Source organism: Podarcis bocagei, assembly GCF_964188305.1.
Source record: "Podarcis bocagei genome assembly, chromosome: 15".
Classification (NCBI taxonomy): domain Eukaryota; kingdom Metazoa; phylum Chordata; class Lepidosauria; order Squamata; family Lacertidae; genus Podarcis; species Podarcis bocagei.
Genome location: NC_138141.1, coordinates 25056128 through 25077903, shown reverse-complemented (window position 1 = coordinate 25077903; position 21776 = coordinate 25056128). Strand labels below are relative to the sequence as shown.

The window sequence follows — 21776 nt, the reverse complement described above, 5'->3', positions numbered from 1 at the left end:
CCTGGAGGGACACAGGTTCCCCATTTCTGCTGCAAACTCTGCCTCTTCAGCCTTAGCTCTGCTGCCTCTGAAGGATGGTCAGTTCAGGCCAAAGAAGCTGTGAGGACTAGCAAGAGGCACCTGAACCATAGAGAAGGGAGGCTGAGGGGGGAAGTTAAGCAGGTGGTGGAAGCATGAACTGGGAACCATTAATGGATGCCACCTGGATAAAGTGGAGCAGGGGAAGGGAACTCAAGAACCTCCCTTAGACTACCATCAGGCCTCTGAGAAGAAATCATGGTGACCTGCTTCCCTTCGTTTAATCACCACTGTGTTCTCCTGCCTTTTCAGCTGTGCTTTTCATCCTGGGGTTCCTCACCGTGGTGTTGACAGCCTTAGTTGTTCTCCTGAGGCATCCCAGCTCTGCTCCAAGCCCAATGAAGAGCTGGAAGCCGCGGTGGAGGAGCTTGGGAGAGCCACACATCCCCCCGGAGTATGTGCTCATTAAAGAGAGGTAAGTGACGGAAGCCTAATCACCAATGCCACCTTGGGCATCAATTCTAGTGTCTCTCAGATTCTAATTTTTTTCAATCTTCAGTTCTTCACATTTCCACATCAGTTTGTGATTCCCCGCCCCATGACCGCTCCCCACATTAAATGGGGGGCACCCTTTGCATGGTCATATGGAGCTGCAGCCCCCTGGACCCTATGCGGCACCATTAGCACAGGCTTGGCTTTGCCTTCCCCAGGTGGGATTCCTGGAGGTCTCTGCCTACCTCAGTCAGTTGCCCAATCCTGCCTGGGGAGGTGTTGCCAAGGTGATCAGGCCAGGTAGGGGGAGGGACCACCCTGCCCACACAATAGGGGGAGGATCTTATCTAGGAATCATCAGTTGGCTCCAGAGCTTCTTTGGAAAGGACTTTGCTGGACTTCCTCGCTCCAAAGGTAGGCCTGGGGTCTTTGCCCCCCCCCCCGGCCACAGGGCCTCAAAGGGATGGTGGGGAGCACTAGATCTCGTGATCCCCTTTTAAAGGGGATCACCTCCCTTGGGCGGGCCTGGCTGCCCCAGGGTGGCAGGTGACAGCACGGGGGGCTCTCTGGCTATGCCCCTGTGCCCCTGGTGGCGGCGTGGGCCGTGGGGGGGGGGCAGCACCGCTTCACGCGGCCTGCCCCTTCCCCCCATCAGGCCTGGTGGCCCTGGGGTGTGGCAGGTGGCGTCAGACAGGCTTTTTTCACTAATATGTGCAGCTTTATGCATACTTTACCCCAATCCATACCTTTTTGTACACATTGCTTGACTTTAAAGGTGCACTGCAAAATCAGGAAAAGTGCAAATTTCATAGGATGCCTTTATGTATTGGTTCATGCATTGTTCTGAAAAGTGTGAATTAGGTAGGTTCACCTATCAAAGCAAACTGAATTGAATTTCTCCCCCCATCCTGACTCAGGGCAACAAACAGAAATTTGGTTCTTAAAACAAACAGGGGCAGCTTGTGTGTTTTTAAAAAATAAAACTAAAAATCATAAACTGACGTGTGAATGTGAATAAATGAACATAAGAAGAACCTGTTAGGTCTGGCGAATGGCCCACCTTAGTCCAGCATCCTGGTCTTACAGTGGGCAGCCAGATACCCATGGGAAATTTGCAAGGAAGTCCCAATCACAAGAGGACTACCCCATCCTGCAGTTCCCAGAAAGTGGTATTCAGAAGCATTACTGCATGGGAGAAAATTCTCCTTGGGGATTCAATACAGAGGCTCAGACCAGATTCCCAATTAGTCAGACTCTTATATTCAGTCATGTATTACGGGACAGAGTCCAAAAGAGTCTGTGGGAGCATTCCATTAGCACACACCCTATTTGGGAAATATACGTAATCTTGGCTGTTTGTCCAGCCACATTTTGCCACCTTCTGCCACCCCAACACTTCACACAACAATAGTTCTTAAAAACACTTATTCAACCTATGGTGCTGGTGATGTTTTTTGCTGTACATGCAGAGCCTTCCTTGCATCTTATCTGGGATTGTTTTCCACTCTAGTGGACAGTTAGCTTCCTTCAAAACGGATTGCTGTCAGTTTTGTGACCAGGCTGCACACTTGCATAGCGGCAATGGCCTTCCTGGTCATGGGTTTTGCAGAATTTCTACCTCAGCTGCCTCTAACTGTGGAGGCAAAGCATAGCCATACAGTGGTACCTCAGGTTACATACACTTCAGGTTACATACGCTTCAGGTTACAGACTCCGCTAAACCAGAAATAGTACCTTGGGTTAAGAACTTTGCTTCAGGATAAGAACAGAAATCATGCTCTGGCAGCACGGCGGCAGCGGGAGGCCCCATTACCTAAAGTGGTGCTTCAGGTTAAGAACAGTTTCAGGTTAAGAACAGACCTCCGGAACGAATTAAGTACTTAACCCAAGGTACCACTGTAATGGCTAGTAGCCATGGATAGCCTTCTCCTCTATGAGTGAGGGGGGAAAATAAGAAACTGAGAGTAATCCCAGTTAACAGATCTTCCCATCCCTAGTCTCAACACAAGAGACAGCCTTTTTAAAAGAGGCACTTTTCTGTGCTCATTTCTCCCCCTGTTCTTGCAGCATCCAGTTCTATGAAGCTCTTGGCTCCCAGGGATCTGGAGAAGAACCTGATGGAGGAGAGGGAACTTTCCCAGGATTAGGTAAGACTTTGTTTTGGAAGATTAGGCTCCATGTTCTCACAAACGGGCAGGTGAATGTTGCATATTCCCCCCTCCCACACAGACACCCAAATGCTGGCAAGCGATTTTGATCTCCAGTCCTGACATGGGAAATCTCTGACCCAAAATGAGTTTGCCAAAGCAACCACAAAACACTGAAGCAAGGCGTGTGCTGTAATCGAAGCTATAATCCAGCATGGGATGCTTTTGGGATGCCACGCCTCTCAGAGAGGAGAAAATACTGTTCATTTGCACACGCAAGGGCCATTTTAAAACTGAACATTAGTCGCTTGATAGCAAAGGCACATAAGCTCTGGTGGCTGGTTTCCTGGACTTTTTCAGAATTTGTGGGGTTATTTGATGTGGGTATGGATTAGCATTCCCCACTGGTTTCCTCTAAGCCAAGTTGCTTTGTACTACAACACCCATCACCCCCAGACCAAATTAAACAATTGCTATGCGTGATGGGAGTTGTAGTCCAAAACATTTGCAGGGCACAGGTTTGTCAAAGGTATATTGATCACACTTGTCTGTTCTCTGGATAACTCACCATGACGCAGTAACTTTTGTTTTTGACAGATGAGAATGTAAGTCTGTGAGATCTCCGAAGCGGAAGCGTTTACTGATGATAGTGCAGGTGGAGTTATGTCCAGCAGATGGCAGTGTTTACACTCTTTGGGGGTGGTTCCGCTACAAAAAAATCAATGAAAAAAATTAAGGCAGGGCATTTCAATTGCCACTGTCACCCTGACAGTTCGTTTACTAAATTCTCTCAGTTAAGTTGTAGACCTAAGATGTTTGATGTGTACACCTGAAAATGAAAAGTGGAGGCAAATTTGTGCTTGCAAATACATATGCCATGCACACGAACTCATTAGGGACCTAGGATTAGGCTTCCAAACAAGTCTGATGTATGAAAAGGCCTCTGTGGATACCTTGGGAACTTTTGAAATTCACCTAAGAACTACAGATGCCCAAGTGGTGCCCTCTGTGAATTTGCAGATTTCAGCCATTACAGCTTTAGCAAATAAAAAATAAAAAAATTAAAAAGTATGCACTGAAGGATTAGTGATAATGGCCATTGCTGCTTCTGAAATTTGTGTGCTCCTAGTTCACACAATACCACTCACACTGGTAGACCATTCTTATGAGCATTGTGAGTGGCCAAGAGTAACTTCTGAACCTATAAAGAGGATTTAAATGAGCACACACACACACATATATTGCACCCTGAAAGGATTGAATGCCATGCGCACATCATACCAGACTAATAATAGCTGATAATTAACACTTTGGAGGTATCTAGGGCACCTCACTAGGGACGCTGTGAAAACTGTAAATATTTGCTTCCAACCTTGTGGTTTTCTGGGGACTGATTTCAGGTTTTGACCCACTTAGCCAAAGTTCTGCAGGATCCTTCCTGTATTCCTAAAGTTCAGGCTGTGAATGGCATTGCTTGTGTAGCTAAAATGACATCACCCAGGCACAAACGGGCAGCATCAAATGTTTATCAGGGAAAACCTTAAAAGGAGGGGGTAAGCGAAAACCGTAAAACAGCTCTACAGGGGTTGAGCTTGCTCAGAGGGCATGGGATGCTCACTGATGAGGAGGGGAGGAGGTGAAAAACTGGGGGGGGGGGCAAGAGAAATAGAATGCAATAGTTTGAATCCTGAGCATGGAGCACTTCACACTGCCACATTTTGTTGTAGTTCCCACTTCTATTCATTCTCATTCAATGATGTGTCACACACTCTCTTTCTCACGTGTTGTTGTTGTTTAGTCATTTAGTCATGTCCGACTCTTCATGACCCCATGGACCAGAGCATGCCAGGCACTCCTGTCTTCCACTGCCTCCCGCAGTTTGGTCAAACTCATGCTGGTAGCTTCGAGAGCACTGTCCAGCCATCTCGTCCTCTGTCGTCCCCTTCTCCTTGTGCCCTCAATCTTACCCAGCATCAGGGTCTTTTCCAGGGAATCTTGTCTTCTCATGGGGTGGCCAAAGTATTGGAGGCTCAGCTTCACGATCTGTCCTTCCAGTGAGCACTCAGGGCTGATTTCCTTCAGAATGGATACGTATGATCTTCTTGCAGTCCATGGGACTCTCAAGAGTCTCCTCCAGCACCATAATGTGAAAGCATCAATTCTTCAGCAATCAGCCTTCTTTATGGTCCAGCTCTCACTTCCATACATCACTACTGGGAAAACCATAGCTTTAACTATACGGACATTTGTCGGCAAAGTGATGTCTCTGCTTTTTAAGGTGCTGTCTAGGTTTGTCATTGCTTTTCTCCCAAGAAGCAGGCGTCTTTTAATTTCGTGGCTGCTGTCACCATCTGCAGTGATCATGGAGCCCAAGAAAGTAAAATCTCTCACTGCCTCCATTTCTTCCTCTTCTATTTTCCAGGAGGCGATGGGCCCAGTGGCCATCATCTTCGTTTTTTGATGTTGAGCTTCAGACCATATTTTGCGCTCTCCTCTTTCACCCTCATTAATAGCCTTCCCCAACTTGGTGCCTTTCAGAAGGTTTTGTACATGCAAAACCATATAGGCCAATGTTTGCTCAGACTGATGGGAGTTGTAGTCAAGCAACATCTGGAGGACACCAGTTTGGGGAAGGATGCCTGACCACATTTGTGTGCAGCCCCCAACTTCTAGGGTAGATCTTCAAGGGATTCAAAAAGGTCTTCACCTGGGGCTGGAATGGTACAAGATTCAGCATCAGGTGAGGCAGGCTGGCAAGATCATTTCCCAAGGTCAAGATAAGGTGATCAATGGCTGCTCTGCTTCCACTGCCAGAGGCAGGAGGCCTCTAAATACCACTGGCTGGGAACCAAGAGTGGGAAGGTGGTGGTTGCACCCAGGTCCTACTTCTTGTCTTCCCATAGGCATCTGGGACCTGGGTAGGAGCTGTAAGAACAGGAAGCTCGACTTGATGGGCCTTTGTGCATATCCAACTGAGTTTTCCCTATGTTCTTATCAGGATGGTTTTTCATGGAGACTATCCAGTTGTTGTTTCACTACAGAAATCCTGAGCAGTAGTTTAGACTGAGAGAGAAGGGGGGGAGAGATTGTTCTAGTATATCCAGCAAGCAATGTGGCTAAGCATGGATTTGAACCCTGGTCCTTCTGTCCCAACCATTCATCCCGTGCCATTTTTGAAGACAAGATAAGACGGGAGAGTTACTGGAAGAGTCTCTCCATTTCTGAGCTTCTTTCTCCTCCCTTCCCACCACAAAGAAATAAATCAAAGTAAGGACCGCAAAGCTTCTTTTCCTTTATACCAAAGTTCATAGTCAATTAAATGGATAAGCTGCCTTTGTTTCAGGCGACCAGTTTGCAACAAAAGACCTGGAAGATTTCAGCGTCCGCACTTTGTATGACAAGCTGGAGGACCAGAACCTTCACTTGGCATCGCAGCTAGCAAAACACCGGGCAGACGTCCTGGCCTTCTACCGAGGCATCAGCCAGAAGATCCAGAGTCTTTTGGTAAGTGCTATGAGGAGGGGAGCATGTGTGTAGAAATATATTTTCTCATTGACTTTTGACCCCACTTTATTTCCAACAAACTGGAGCACCTCACTCAGCTGAATGGGTTACTAATGGGTATAATGCACCTGCCCATCTATGGACCAGATTAGCTAGATCATGATTCTTGACCAATCACATGGTGGTGGCCATTCTAGATGTAGGTACCAAAATTCCACTGGGGGCAGAATATAGCAATAAATTTCACACTTCTGGGCAACCAAGAGGTGTTGCCCCTGAGTCTGTCCGCTCAGGCAGGGTCCTTCAACATTGGCAGGTTTTAGATCCCTGGCCCTCATTAAATGTTTCTGCACTAGGGTACATTAATGCACACCTATGGGCAACATTGATGTGGCTAAATTACAATAAGCTTGAAGCTGAAAGAAGGAGGCGCCCCCCTGAGGGCTGCATGGGGAATTAGGGGACTGTCAGGCCTGGGGTCTGGCTTGAAACGGGCCACCATGAAGTCTGGGCCCTGGCATGTGGCAATGGGCTTGTGGGCCAGGAACAGGAGGCATAGTCGTGAATGGGCTGGCAGGGGAAAACAGCAGACTGGATAACTGAGGTGAGGAAGGGCAGGTCTGGTGTGAGGCTTGGTGAGACATACCAAGGGAAAGTCTTGGTTAAGGAGATGAGTGATTCAGATTTCCAGAGCAGCTCACTAGGAAATGTTTGTAGTAGGGCTGGCGAACCTTTTTCAATCCAAAGGTAGCAGTCTCTTCCGGGCCACTTTCTGAGGGCCACATGCAGTGGCTGGCAGAACCAGAGATAAAGTGGGTGGAGCAACAAATGAAGCAGGGCCCCTGAGGGGTGTGGCCTATGGAGAGAGGGTGTGGCTGGCTGGGAAGGGGTGTGGTGTGGGGAGAGTCCCGAGGGCCAGATAGAGAGGAGTGGAGGGCCACATTTGACATGCACCCCTGGCAAAAAAAAACAACAACCTGAAGTTCCTTATCCCTGGTTTACAGGACCCAGTGCCATTCTCTCTGCCTCAGACCCTGGAAAGCCTCTGCCACTCAAAGGTTTGATGGGCAATAGTCTGACCTTTCCATAAGGCAGCTTCCTATTTTCCTAAACAATGTAATGTTCCCCAGTGAAGGCAAAAGCAAATTGACGAGGTCATAAAATCTGAGACAGCAGTAAAACATTAAGGCCGTTGATCTCTGTTTGTAGGATCTGGTACAGACAGTGGACATGGATGCATTGAAGGGCATGGAAAGGTCCACAGTCACCAGGGATAGAGCCCAGGTCACCTTCAGTTCAGCCAAGGAGACCCAAGAAAGTGAGAGCTCCTCCATCAAGCTTTCTGGAGTCTTGCAAGCAATGGGCTACTCAGGTAAGAGAGCTGGGAAAACAGGGAAAACAGAACACTTCCCTGCCATTTTTTTAAAAAGGAATTATCTACAAGTGCCAGGCACCCATTAAAATTGACCAAAATGTGAAAGCAAATAATGGTGTGTTTTTCATTTTTAAAATTCTCCTTTGCACCTTTTAATGGTCTCTTTTCTTATGGATATTTCACTGTGACACTTGTGGTGACCCATGGAGCTTGCTTCTTTGCTCTGAATGTAGCTGTGTTCATGAGCAAATCTCCAAGAGGCATGAAAACAGCTGCTTTACAGGCTGTTAAGGAAGCTGTATTAACTGATTAATGCCTTGCTGAATTCTTTTAGGTTCTGAGTGGCAGGAGGCAACAGAGTTAATGAAAGTCCTGGGGATTTTGCTGCGGAAAATCCATTTTGGGAAGGTGACGGCGAAGCCAGAAGGGGCACAGGGGCACAATGGAGCTGGTGGATCTGGCCTGGCTATCCGAGAGCAAGCTGGAACTCAGCAAAGATGTCCGGTAAGAATGAAGGTCTCCCTTTGGCACTCTCTCTCTCTCTCTCTCTCTCTCTCTCTCTCTCTCTCTCTCTCTCTCTCTCTGTCTGTCTGTCTCTCATTCCTGTGATATTTGAACATTATTTCCTGTGTAGGGTACTAGCTCCCTGACACAGCGTGTGCTCTCCGGTGGGAAACGGGCCTCCCTTAGCTCTCGTGGCTTTGAAGACCAAGGTAAGGATGTGTGCAGTCTTTTTACCTGGTTATAGAACAGGGAAGGAGAACCCCCCACTTCCCTCGAGGGCTGCATTCCCTTTGGGGCAATGTGTTTGTGGCCTGAAACAAAAGTCGATAGAGCCAGTCCACCTCCTTTCTCTAATCCACATACCCAATCCACTGATATCCATCCATTCACAGGTACACATGATGACCCCAGTGCACACACATGCAATTTGCGTGGCTGGGTGCGACTCTCATTTGCTCCCCTGAAAGGTGTTCCCCCTCCCAGTGCAAATTGCAGACACAAAGGACTCTTGTAAACATCTGCACTTGAATCTGATATCCTAAACATCCATGCCCTTTCCCTAGCGAAGCTCCTCCGAAGATGCTGTTGGCTTCTGAGAACAAAACAATTGCATGCGTTAACAGCAGGAAGGGGCAATTTAGATCAGGGTAAGGGAGGAAATGGTTAACAATCTTTCTGAAAACACCACTTTTCAAAATGTGCGGAATCTTGAAAGCAGCCGCTTAGTTTAAAATAATACACACAAAACCACAGGAAATCCTAATTGCCCGTCTAGTTTCTCCCTGTCTGTGGTTGTTGGGAGGTGCAGTTGTCCTGAGCTGCCACTAGATGGAAACATAAGCCACATGCGGTCTGCAAGCTTCAGAGCGTCAGTTATGTATGTACAGGTCATTTTTTCAGGCCATGCAAGTGACCCTTGTGACAGTGTGTTACATAACAGCCCCTCCCCGCTGCATGAATTTAGTAATCTGCATGAAGTCATCATCCTCATCCTTGTTTCTCTGAGTCTACAAGCAGCACCTTCAGCTGATATATGTCTTGTCTGTATTTGTCAGGGTTGGACCTGCAGCCTCGCAAGAGCAGCATGCTTGCTTGCGTAAGCGAGCTGGAAGTAGAGGCCCTGATGGCGACGTCCCCCCTTGCCAAGACCCTGGGCGAGATCAAGCAGTTTTTGGAGACATCCCAGCAGCCCCCACACTCGCCTCCTTCTCCAGGTGATAGAGCTGATTCCTGCATCTTCTGATACCCATTATCCCTGCGTTTCTTGGGATTGCCTCAGAGAGGAAGTGGGAATGATGCATAGAAACACATGCAAATCATCGAAGTGGTTTGGTGATTCCTCCCCTTTGCTTTGTTCCATCTTAGAATGCCAAGGTTTCTCTTTAAATCTCCAGCATTTAAAAAGGATGCGGGTGGCACTGTGGGTTAAACCCCAGAGTCTAGGACTTGCCGATCAGGAGGTCGACGGTTCGAATCTCGTTGCTCAGTCCCTGCTCCTGCCAACCTAGCAGTTCGAAAGCACGTCAAAGTGCAAGTAGATAAATAGGTACCACTCTGGCAGGAAGGTAAATGGCGTTTCCGTGCGCTGCTCTGGTTCGCCAGAAGCAGCTTAGTCATGCTGGCCACATGACCCGGAAGCTGTACGCCGGCTCCCTCGGCCAATAAAGCGAGATGAGTGCCGCAACCCCAGAGTTGGCCACGACTGGACGTAATGGTCAGGGGTCCCTTTACCTATGGGGGCTTAAGCAGGAAACGTGTGGGGGGACATGAAGCAAATCTCATGTGCACGCTGACGGCCATTTATATTATATCTGACTGTCTCTGGCAGCCAGCCCCCAAGATGCTATCTGGGACTTTTGGGTTTAAAGTGATTAAGAAGCGGATGTGATAAAAGCCATAAAATTATGCATGGCACAGAGATAGTGGATAGAGAAAAGCTTGTCTTCCTTTCTCATGACACTAGAGCTTGTGGACATCCAGTGAAGCTGAACGTTGAAAGCTCCCAGGACAGATAAATGAACATGGCACTCTCTCCCATAGCAAGCAGTGATGGCCAGCAACTTTGGATGGCTTTAAAAGAAGATTGCACAAATTCACGGAGAATAAGGCTGTCAGTGGCTGCTAGCCATGATCACAATGCTCTGCCTTCACTGTCAGAGAAATATATGTTTCTAAATATACCATTTAAGAAAAACCTAACTCCTGGAACTCCTGTTCATTTTACAAACATCCCTATTCATCTCACAAACACAGGGATAAGGCTATTTTAGGGACTGAGGTGATTCAGGAATAAAGAACAATTTCATGCTTTCAGAATAATGCTATTTTTAGACTTGAGGACTTTTGGCTCTCCAAATGTTGCTGAACTACAACTCCCATAATCCCTAACCATTGGCCTTTCTTGCTAGGGCTGATGGGAGCTGTAGTTCAACAACATCAGGAGGGCCAAAGGCTCCTCATCCATGATCCTAGACCCATGTGTCCCAAACCTGGGTGTCCAGCTGCTTTTGGACTACAGTTCCCATCATCCCTGACCACTGGTCTTGATAGCTAGGAATGATGGGAGTTGTAGTCCAAAAACAGCTGGAGACCCAAGTTTGGGAAACACTGTCCTTGACTATAGAATGACTTTCAGTGCCAACTTTCCTTTGTTCTGTCCCCCTTTTCCAGGTGAAAACATAAATAATGGCCACCTTTCCTCAGGACCTTCTGTTGATGCTGTGGTCCCCACTGACCTCACCAGCCTCTCCCCTCGCCATTTTGTGGTTTACCGCTTTGCCTGCACTGTCACACGCCTTCTGGGAAGAGCCTTCTCCTTGCCAGCGCTGGTTCTCCTCTTGGCTCAAGCAGTCCCCAAGCAAGGCCCTACAGAGGTTCAGTTCACCAGAGATTCCTACTATGATGCCACCAACAGGTTCCTGTATATACTTTCATCTCACCTGGAGAGTGCTGGGGGCTTTGTCACAGTGCTGCTGAATGCCATGGCACACATCAAAGCAGGTATAGTTAGGTGGAAGGAAGCTGTCAGACCATCCAACCCAGCACTGTCAACTCTGATTGACAGAGGCATTCAGAAGTGCCAGACATGTTCTTTTTTATATATATACTTGCCACCTGGTGGCAGAAATGAGCATTGCAATGAAAACAACAGCCCCGTGCCAACATTCACACTCTGAAACATCTAATTCAGGGGTCAGCAAACTTTTCCAGCAGGGGGCCAGTCCACTTTCCCTCAGACCTTGTGGGGGGCCGGACTATATTTTGGAAAAAAATAATGAATGACTTCCTATGCCCCGCAAATAACCCAGAGATGCATTTTAAATAAAAGGATACATTCTACTCATGTAAAAACATACTGATTCCCGGACCGTCGGCGGGCCAGATTAAGAAGGCGATTGGGCCGGATCTGGCCCCCGGGCCTTAGTTTGCCTACCCATGATCTAATTCAATTTACTGCCTGTCCTCTTGAACTGGTCTTTGACTGTAATAATGAATCATCATCATCACCATCATCATTATTATTATTACTGCCTGTCCTAATGTCATTCGGATGTGGATTTCTCTGCCCCCTCTACCCAATGATAAAAAATAGGAGTGAAAGAAGTGAATAGAGGTTTTTAAGCAGAGGTTGGATAGCCATCTCTCATGGATGCTTTAGTTGAGATTCCTGCATTGCAGGCGGTTGGACGAGATGACCCTCTGCATCCTTTTTGACTCTATGATTCTATGTATTGCCAAATTGTTCAGACATTATTCAAGGGGAAGTGGAACTTGCCATGGGGCTGCCATTTTTCCCAACAATCCCCAGTGTTTGTTTCTTTTCACATGGTCCCTTGTTCCCTCCATGGTATCTACCACTAAAGGATGCCTGGTTTCCTTTAACTGTAGATATGTCATGGAGTGAAACAGGGATCTTCTGCATGCAAAAGCATGTACTTCATAGTACTGAAGGCTGATTTGAATGCCTGGAATATAATGATGAAATTCTGACAATTGCCATGTCAAATGCAAAGAAGGCTGCTACACCCAGTGATCTAATGATATCCTTTCCGCATAACTGGGTGAAGGGGATTTTTTTTTTTAACCTATTTGTGTAGCAGGTATTTGGCACAACACTTCCTTCATTGTGATAGTTTCCCCAATAATGATCTTCCTTTCTCGGTCCTTCTGCTGTTTGGGTAATATTGTAAGCAAGGACAAAAATACCTTTTGCAGATCTACTTTTTTTGTCTCTTCACTTCCTTCCTTAACCTTTCATTGCCCAGGATCATAGCAGAGGAAAGCAGAGAGACGGCAGCTCCAAGAACTAGATCTGCAGTGCATATTACAGGAGAGAGTCTGGCCTCTTCCTTGTTTGTGCCTTATGCTAACAATAGCACAATGGAGGTGTGGGTTCCTGGCTTATGAGATGCTCTGCTGAAGGTTTTGCCTATTTCTAAATCTGCATGTTGCACCACACAAGCCCTGCCTAATAATGCAGACAGGCTTCCAAAAGGGCGAGCTGAAGATGGGTTTAGCTTACTGAATCTTCAAAACAGTCTCATCGCTTGACTGCTATGAGTAATTGGACAAAACTGTGGTTCAAACTTTAGCTAGCTTAAAAAAATCTGTCTGGAGCTTGGCTCTCCTGAACTACATCTCATCTGGCCTGGATGGTTGCATGCAGAAAGGTGTAATATTGTGGCAAGGGACAGTGAACTGAACAAAACTCTGAATCTCCAGATGGGAGTGTCTAATGGAAAGGGGCTTCCACATTGAGTGAGGCTACATCTGGAGGATTCAAAGAATTCTGATGACACAGATCGGTCTTTTTATCTTTCTCCCCCGCTCCCAGGCTCTAAGGAAGCTATTCCTCCAAACGTTGGCTTTTGGAAAGAGCTCAACACAGCAGTGGCTGCCCTAGCTGATGCCTTTTTCCAGTGTTCTTGGGGAGCAGAAGAGACAGCAGGGAAGGTAATAAGTTTTCAGGTGTTCTGGCCAGATGTGCATGCTGCAGCACTACAGATGTAGCTCTAAAATCCATTGGTCTGGCTTGGGGCCAGTTCTGGCTCAGGGCTGAGCCGAAATGCCTTCCCCAATTTCACCACCCTTTTTTCCATGGTGGGAAGTGGGAAGTGGCATCTCAGCAAATTCCGAAGGTGCTGCTGAAAGGGACAAAGTTGGCTTGATAGAATCTTGTCAAGTGCTGGACATGTTCCTCCCACCCTACCTTAGTTTTGTGGTCTAGACAGCAGAATGCTTTATGCTTTCGATTGTAAATGGCACTTTCTAAAATGGTTTTGGAGCATGAGCTGCGAATGATCTTGCCAAATTCAGAAAAGCACAAAATCGGAAGGATAGTGGAATTCATAAGCACATGAGGAGAACCTGCTGAATTGTGCCAATGACCCGTGGAGTCTATCATCCTGTTCTCACAGTGGCCAATTCTATGCCTGTGGGAAACCCTCAAGGAGGGCCTAAGCACAAGAGCCCACAACTGGTAGGCAGAAGGATTACTGCCTTTGACTGTGGAGGTGCAGTATGGCCATCATGCCTAATAGCCATTGTCCTGCATAGATTTGCCCAATCCTCTTTTAAAGCCATTCATGTGGGTGGCCCTCACTGTCCCATATAGGAGTGAGTTCCATAGTTGAACTAAGCGATGCACAAAGAGGTAGTTTCTTTTCTCTTTTTTTTTAAAAAAACTTTTATTGGTTTTACAAATTTTAAAAAACAGACAAACACTTAAGAAAACAAACATACACGTATAAATTCATAACATATTTTCATAAACCTCTTTTCTGGGACTTCCCCATACCCCCCCTTTCTGCATCCCAATGTCTATAATTTTATAGCAACTCCCAGTTGTTACTTTCCAACCTCAGTCATCTTAGTCATCTCTATATTCTAAGCTTATGTCACTGTATCCCTTTGCTCCTAAGAACCAAAACACTCTAACATTCATTGAGTTTATAATAGTCCTTAAGGTAACTTTTGAATTTTCTCCATTCTTCTTCCGCTGTCTCTTTTCCTTGGTCACGGATTCTGCATGTCATCTCAGCCAATGTCATATAGTCCATCACTTTCATCTGCCATTCTTCCAGAGTGGGTAGGTCTTGTGTCTTCCAATACTTTGCGATGAGTATTCTAGCTGCTGTTGTAGCGTACATGAAAAAAGCTCTGTCCTTCTTTGACACCAATTGGCCGACAATGCCCAAGAGAAAGGCCTCTGGTTTTTTAGGAAAGGTACATTTAAGTACCTTTTTCATTTCATTATAGATCATTTCCCAGAAAGCCTTAATCTTCGGGCATGTCCACCAAAGGTGGTAGAAGGTACCTTCAGTCTCTTTGCATTTCCAACATTTGTTATCGGGCAAATGATAAATTTTTGCCAGCTTGACTGGGGTCATGTACCACCTGTATACCATTTTCATAATGTTTTCCTTTAAGGCATTACATGCCGTAAATTTGATACCGGTGTTCCATAACCATTCCCAGTCATCTGACATGATGTTATGACCAACATCCTGTGCCCACTTAATCATAGCTGATTTGACTGTTTCCTCCTGTGTGTTCCACTTCAGCAACAAGTTATACATTCTAGATAGATTCTTAGTAGTAGGTTCTAGCAATTCAGTTTCTAGTTTTGATTTTTCCATCTGGAAGCCAATTTTCCTGTCCTGTTTGAAAAATTCCACTATTTGATGGTATTGAAACCAAATTGGTTTCAAATTGGTAGTTTCTTTTCTCTATCCCCGAATTCCTATCCATTACAGTGGTACCTCTGGTTATGTACTTAATTCGTTCTGGAGGTCCGTTCTTAACCTGAAACTGTTCTTAACCTGAGACACCACTTTAGCTAATGGGGCCTCCTGCTGCCGCTGCACCACCGGAGCACAATTTCTGTTCTCATCCTGAAGCAAAGTTCTTAACCCGAGGTAATATTTCTGGGTTAGCAGAATCTGTAACCTGAAGCGTATGTAACCCGAGGTACCACTGTACATGATATAGGACATGGGTAGGCAAACTAAGGCCCATGGGCCGGATCCGGCCCAATTGCCTTCTAAATCCGGCCCACAGATGGTCTGGGAATCAGTGTGTTTTTACATGAGTAGAATGTGTGCTTTTATTTAAAATGCACCTCTGGGTTATTTGTGGGACATAGGAATTCATTTTCCTCAAGAAAACGACCTTGACAGATTAGAGAACTGGGCAAAAACAAACAAGATGAATTTTAACAGGGAGAAATGTAAAGTATTGCACTTGGGCAAAAAAAAATGAGAGGCACAAATACAAGATGGGTGACACCTGGCTTGAGAGCAGTACATGTGAAAAGGATCTAGGAGTCTTGGTTGACCACAAACTTGACATGAGCCAACAGTGTGACGCGGCAGCTAAAAAAGCCAATGCAATTCTGGGCTGCATCAATAGGAGTATAGCATCTAGATCAAGGGAAGTAATAGTGCCACTGTATTCTGCTCTGGTCAGACCTCACCTGGAGTACTGTGTCCAGTTCTGGGCACCACAGTTCAAGAAGGACACTGACAAACTGGAACGTGTCCAGAGGAGGGCAACCAAAATGGTCAAAGGCCTGGAAACGATGCCTTATGAGGAACATCTAAGGGAGCTGGGCATGTTTAGCCTGGAGAAGATATTAGCCTGGGGTGATATGATAGCCATGTTCAAATATATAAAAGGATGTCACATAGAGGAGGGAGAAAGGTTGTTTTCTGCTGCTCCAAAGAAGCGGACACGGAGCAATGGATCCAAACTACAAGAAAGAAGATTCCACCTAAACATTAGGAAGAACTTCCTGACAGTAAGAGCTGTTCGACAGTGGAATTTGCTGCCAAGGAGTGTGGTGGAGTCTCCTACTTTGGAGGTCTTTAAGCAGAGGCTTGACAACCATATGTCAAGAGTGCTCTGATGGTGTTTCCTGCTTGGCAGGGGGTTGGACTCGATGGCCCTTGTGGTCTCTTCCAACTCTATGATTCTATGATTCTAAGAAAAGCCCCCCACAAGGTCTGAGGGACAGTGGACCAGCCCCCTGCTGAAAAGGTTTGCTGACCCCTGAATAGAAGTTTTAGAATCAGGCCAACTGATCCAGTGTGGTGTAATGGTTACAGTATATTGCTGGACTAAGACTTGGGAGACCAAAGTTCAAATCTCCAAGATCACACTAGGTGATCTTGAACATGTTGCCATCTCTCAGCCTAACCTACCTCCCAGGGTTGTTTAGAGGATGAAATCGAGAAAGAGAAAATTGTACCCGTCACCTTGCTCTCCTTAGATGAAAAGTGGGATATAATGTAATAATAATAATAATAACACATAATAATTCAGATCAGGATTCACAGAAATCTAATTTCTCAGGCATCCCTACCTATTACTACAATCAGAAATAAAAGTTAGAATTATTAAATTACAGAAAAAGGCTGTAGAATGTGAGTTGGAAGTTTTTAACTTCTGTGTATGCTTTCTGTTCTTTTGTTTTCAACCCCCAGCTTTTGGGTTGTGAGAAGAAAAACCCAAAGGCCTGAATTTCAAAGCAGCTGGATGCAAATAAAAATAAAAAATTAATCCCACGATGTCAGCAAAATCTTGGGCGCTCGATATTTCTGATGAATAGACCCTTTGATTAGGACCACTAAAAGTTCTGCCTTCTGTGCTGATTCTTTCAGAATCCGATGAAAAATTGCTCGCCTGTTTGTTTAGCTGCTCGGTCGATTTTTGAAGAACTGCTGAGTCTCCGAATGTTGCCTGACTCTCGTTTCCTTGAGCAACGCCCACGAGAAAGGTAGCTGATGTTGGTTTCACTAGATAAGTAATCCAAGATTGTGACAGACAAATAATTGTACTCGTGTCATATTGCTGTGTTGCGATATTAGTGCATATATTCCAATAACAAGGGCATTTTTCAGTTGCACAATTGATTATTTAGCTTATATAATGTTCCTTCTTCCCTATCTTACAGAAATAGAGGAAGCTAGCCCTTTGTAATGAATTTTGTCTGTGTATTTAATATTGGTACATATATATTATCCGAAAACGGTCCTGTTTTTCATTTACATCACTGATAACAATTACTGAGCTTAGAGATAATTCTGAAAACAGTCTGAGCTCGGATAATTCTATTGGCATCTCCTTCAGGGAACGGTTTGTGTGGAGTAAACTGCTAATAGTGGGAGCCCCATTGCTTGATAACTGGGCTACTGACAAGGAACAGAAGACTCTTGGAAAGAGGAGGCATCTATCAATGTCTATTAGCTGACTCCATGCTTGTAGATTTGTGTCCAAAAGAAACCTTACCACCACTAAAGTTTTCTATGTGCCAGGCAGAGTCAGAGTATCAGCTGCATATACACCATGCACCTTCTCTGCCTCCCCCAGAAAGAATCCTGGATGAATTGTAATTTACCCCATCACAGAGCTACAATTCCCAGCACCCCCAATGAACTACAGTTCCCAGGATTCTTTGGGGAGTGGAAAACACACTTTAAATATAGGGTGTATGTGTGCAGCCATCTTCTCCTTTCCTAGTTGTAGAATATTGGCTAGAGGGATCCAAGTGGTACGCTGACAGGATCAGGCTTGGGTCAGATCCTGGCAGGCACAGGGAGCAAGTGCATTGGAGGGCCAGACAAAGAGGTGAATGTCTCAAGTTGCAAAGACAAGAGTTTATAATGTTATTTTACTTTGGAAACAGTGTTTGCTGTGGTGCAGTAACAAGACTGGGGCAAGACATTTCGGCACCTGTGGCAAACCACAAAATGGTGCATGCACTCAAATCAACTTCACCTGGTGGTTGAAGTGGGAAACAAAGGCTGTCACAGGGCTCTCTCTGAATCATGCTGGATAGGCTCAGAGCCTAAGAGACCCCAAAGGGCAGCCCCTGCCCATTTCCTCCCTAGGGATAGGAAGAGATCAGTACTGTGTCTAATTCAACAAGAGGCTGCTGTAGAAGCAGCATTGGAGGTGCTACTGAAGAGAAGGCAGCTCTTACTTCTGGCAACATCAGGGAGCAATGCATTCCTTGGAGGCCAGCTCTGCTGCCCCTGTGGATCCTGCCACTCAACGTGGTCTCATCACATATTGCTTCATGGGTGGGCCAGCCCCATGCTATAAGGACCCAGGACCAGCCTGCCAGCAGCCCTGTCCTGCATTTTTTGAAGCAGCTTCTGGGAGTACAGAATTGCAATAGACAACATCTGATGATTGTCTGTGTAAATAAATAAGTATGATGCCAGAGGCACATACCATATGCAACATAAGCTTGCTCAGAAGAATCGCTTAGATAACTGGAGCTATGTAGGACGATATCCCTGCAGTAAAATGCCTTTCCAAAACCATTCATTCATTTATCTACAGGATCTCATCTTCCCTTACAAGCAATGAATCAGACTCTGCCCTTGGGTAATATCCTGATACCAAATACAGGGAGGCAATCAACCCAGCAGTGCAGTTGTGCAACATCCATTCTTTTCCACGGGGATATCTCATAGTTCTCAGAAATTATTCTCAGTCTTCAATTATGCATCAATTATGTCCTCAGTAGATAGAGGATTAAGAGACGATGTTGTGGCTGAAAGAGTTTCTAAGAAAACATCCTCTTACGTTTTTTGCTGGCCCAATGGTGTAAACTGAAAACACTCCACATTGGCTGATCTTGGTATGACCTCATTGCTCAGTGCAGCCTGCACCTGCCGACCTGTCTTGCTTCCATCACAATACATGCAACAAGTCATCCGTATGCAAATTAGTGTTAGAATTTTCATCCTTGGCAGTTGGAGGTATAACTGGCCTCCAGTTCTGGTCCTGCTTAGCTTGGAGCAGCTGGGTGCTGACTGAGCTCCATCAAAACTTAAAATGTGGACAGGTTTTTTTCTTCCTCATCCTTCTGTGTGTTGGTCAGATTGGATGCATGTAGCATTTTTCCTATTCTTTAGAAGGCAGAGGCAGTCAGAAATAGCCATGCAGTGGGAAAATGTGGGCAAGGTAGGAGGAAGGTGATGTCTAATGAAACCTCCATGGGTAGAGGAATCTCCTTATGGTGTTCCAGGCCCAACACACATCATAAGAACATAAGGGCTCTGCTGGATCAGGCCAGTGGTCCATCTAGTCCAGTGTCCTGTTCTCACAGTGGCCAACCAGACGCCTGTGGGAAACCTACAGGCAGGACTTGAGCACAAAAGCCCTCTCCCTTCCTGTGGTCTCCAGCAACTGGTATTCAGATGCATTAATGTATCCAACCATCATGGCTAGTAGCCATGGATAGCCTTCTCCATGAATTTTTCCAGGCCTGTTTTGCTGGTGGTCATCACTGCCTCTTATGGGAGCGAGTTCCATAGTTTAACTATGGGCTGTGTGAAAAAGTGTTTTTTTAAAAAAATCTGTCCTGAATCTTCAAACATTCAGCTTCAGCTGAAGGTCCACTGGCTCCAGTGAGACAGCCTCCTCCATTGCCTCAGTGATTGATTTAGGCCACCAGGATGTCTGTAATGGCTCAATAACCTTCTGAAGCAAAGCAGCCATTTCAGGCAACCTAGATTCTCTGGAACCAGATTGTTCACTTTCTAAACAGGCCCATCCTGCAAATAGCTCTGAGGTAGTAGCAAGTGTAGACTCTCTCCATTTCTGAATGAGTTAGTAGCAGTTGCACTCCACCCCTAACTCAATTTGGCCTGGGAGTACAGCACTGGTTTAATATAACCCTCTCCGTCATGTGGTTCTTCCCTCTGATAAAGGGATGAGCCACAATAGATGATATTGGGAACCTAATAGATGCTTTGCTCCAGGAGGGCTCTCTAACCAGGTCAATTCTTTTCTCTCCTCCTTCCATCATTTCAAAGCATGGACAGAGAGCTTAATGCTAGCCCTCTGGGGTTGCAGGCAGGTGCAACACACAGAAAATCCTACTTTCCTTTTTTCCCTTTCCCCTCTTCCTGTGTGTCCCAGATTGCAAGATTACAGAAGTTTCCTGCTGCAAGCAGAGCTTCAAAATATAATGGAAACTTCAGGGCAACTTGAAGAAAGAGCACGCAGCAGTGAGAGGAAGACTTGGGCAGAAGATTCCTCTGACCTTCAGGTAGCTCACTTGACCTTAAATCAACTTGGCTCTTAACCTCCTGCAACTTAGAATAATAGAATTGTAGGGTTGGAAGGGATCCCAAGGGTCATCTAGCTCAGCCCCTTGCAAGACTTGTTTATGTCTGCTGTGTCAATATCATTTTTCTACAGTGGAAGAGAGTATGGGTTGTCCCATTGCACCTCCTACTTGCTCTAGTAGGTGGGGCCATGTAAATCAGGCTTGTCCACCATCCACCAGTGGGAGAAGACCCCCTTCTAGAAGAGTCTGTCTTGCTCTGATGTGCAGAACCTTTTTATGGAAATGTGTTGCTTTCTGGTGGCTGCCTTTTCATAGCCCACTTTCCCTATATTATGCAGATAGGGTGGGAAGGGGTTATTTATACAATGACTGGCACTTGGCCATTCTGAGCAAAACAGTAATGGGTTTGCCAAAAGGTAAAACGTTGGGCAAAATGACCTCTGGTTCTAGATGAGCTGTTATTCTAAGACTGGAAGGCTCTGGACCCCAGACTACCTATTAAGGGAGATACATGGGTGACGCTGGCCCATGTCTCTGTTGTGTACCTGTGAAAGCTGTGGAGAACCTCCTGTCTACAGGCCTAATAAAGCCTAGCAGTGGTTCTGGTTTGCTGTTTTCCCCAAGCCATGCCTACCCACACTACACTCATCAGGTGGAGGGCAGGCATAGGCTCCTTGTGGAAGTGGGTTTTGCAGGAGCCTCCCATCAGCTGACCAGAATACACATGGAACCTCTTTTTTCCTGCATGGTTTGATTTCAGATCATTCAGGCAAAGGAAAACGCTTCACCTGACATAATGGGTGAAATAGGTTGTTGACTCATGGGCAGATGTGACCACTGAATAGAAACAGCCCATGGTGTTGGGGGAGGTCAACATCCAGCCTGCTGGTCAGATCCAGTTTCCCACCCTGCCGTATAATATGATACTATACCCTTCTTGTTTCTCCATTCTCAGTCTGTTTCATAGACTGTCACTCACTGAGGACAGGATAAGGCTATTGCAATGACACATCATTGTGCTTTAACGAACAACACCAACATGTTATCAAAGAGACATGATGTGGGGAGGAAAGCATAGGTCTGTCCCATTAATGGATCTACCAGTGATGTGCGATTTGGGCATCTGTGTGGCATGCCCAAGTGCATTAGAGGTCGGGGCTCTTGTGTCCTGTTCAGAAGGGCTACTCTTGCCTTTTTAGCAGTAAGAAATGACCTTTTGCAAATGATGAAATTCTCTCTTCTACACAACTGTTCCAAGAGCAGCTGTGTCCTCGCTTGCATTTGGCCTCCTCCTTCTTAATGGTTTCCATTTTCTAGGTGAAGATTGAAGAGCTGGAAGAGATGCTGGATGGCTTGAATGAGGACTTCTTCCAGCTGACAGTGCAGGCCTTAACAATCCAGGAAGAGGAGGAACATCTGGACCGCGAACTCAGAGCACAAGAAGAGTCACCCTCATTTGCAGTATGTGCATACCACAATTTCATTGCAGGGGGCAGTGATGCAAATGACTATTATTTTAAATGCAGATGAATATGCCTTGACAGTGCTCCTTGTATGCAAAGTGCTCAACAACCCAACATCTACACAACAGCCCTGTAAGGCTGGGCATTGGGTTTAAGACTAGGAATGAACTAGGGAATAGTAATTTCTC

The 21776-nt window shown here is 45.9% G+C and overlaps 1 protein-coding gene across 4 annotated transcripts in view; it reads left to right on the top strand.

The window, feature by feature from the left end:
- LOC308574538 (uncharacterized protein) overlaps positions 1-21776 on the top strand; it is a gene marked incomplete at its 3' end in the record, with an annotated part of 155604 nt that overhangs the window by 130747 nt on the left and 3081 nt on the right. For all 4 annotated transcript variants that reach the window (XM_081172429.1, XM_081172428.1, XM_081172427.1 and 1 more), the window contains 12 exons: positions 331-493; positions 2578-2657; positions 6001-6161; positions 7371-7533; positions 7871-8040; positions 8171-8249; positions 9096-9254; positions 10711-11040; positions 12875-12993; positions 16701-16816; positions 19975-20104; positions 21443-21586. In XM_081172429.1, the coding sequence (XP_081028555.1) occupies positions 331-493; positions 2578-2657; positions 6001-6161; positions 7371-7533; positions 7871-8040; positions 8171-8249; positions 9096-9254; positions 10711-11040; positions 12875-12993; positions 16701-16816; positions 19975-20104; positions 21443-21586 (1814 nt within the window). The remainder of the gene's footprint in view (positions 1-330; positions 494-2577; positions 2658-6000; positions 6162-7370; positions 7534-7870; positions 8041-8170; positions 8250-9095; positions 9255-10710; positions 11041-12874; positions 12994-16700; positions 16817-19974; positions 20105-21442; positions 21587-21776) is intronic.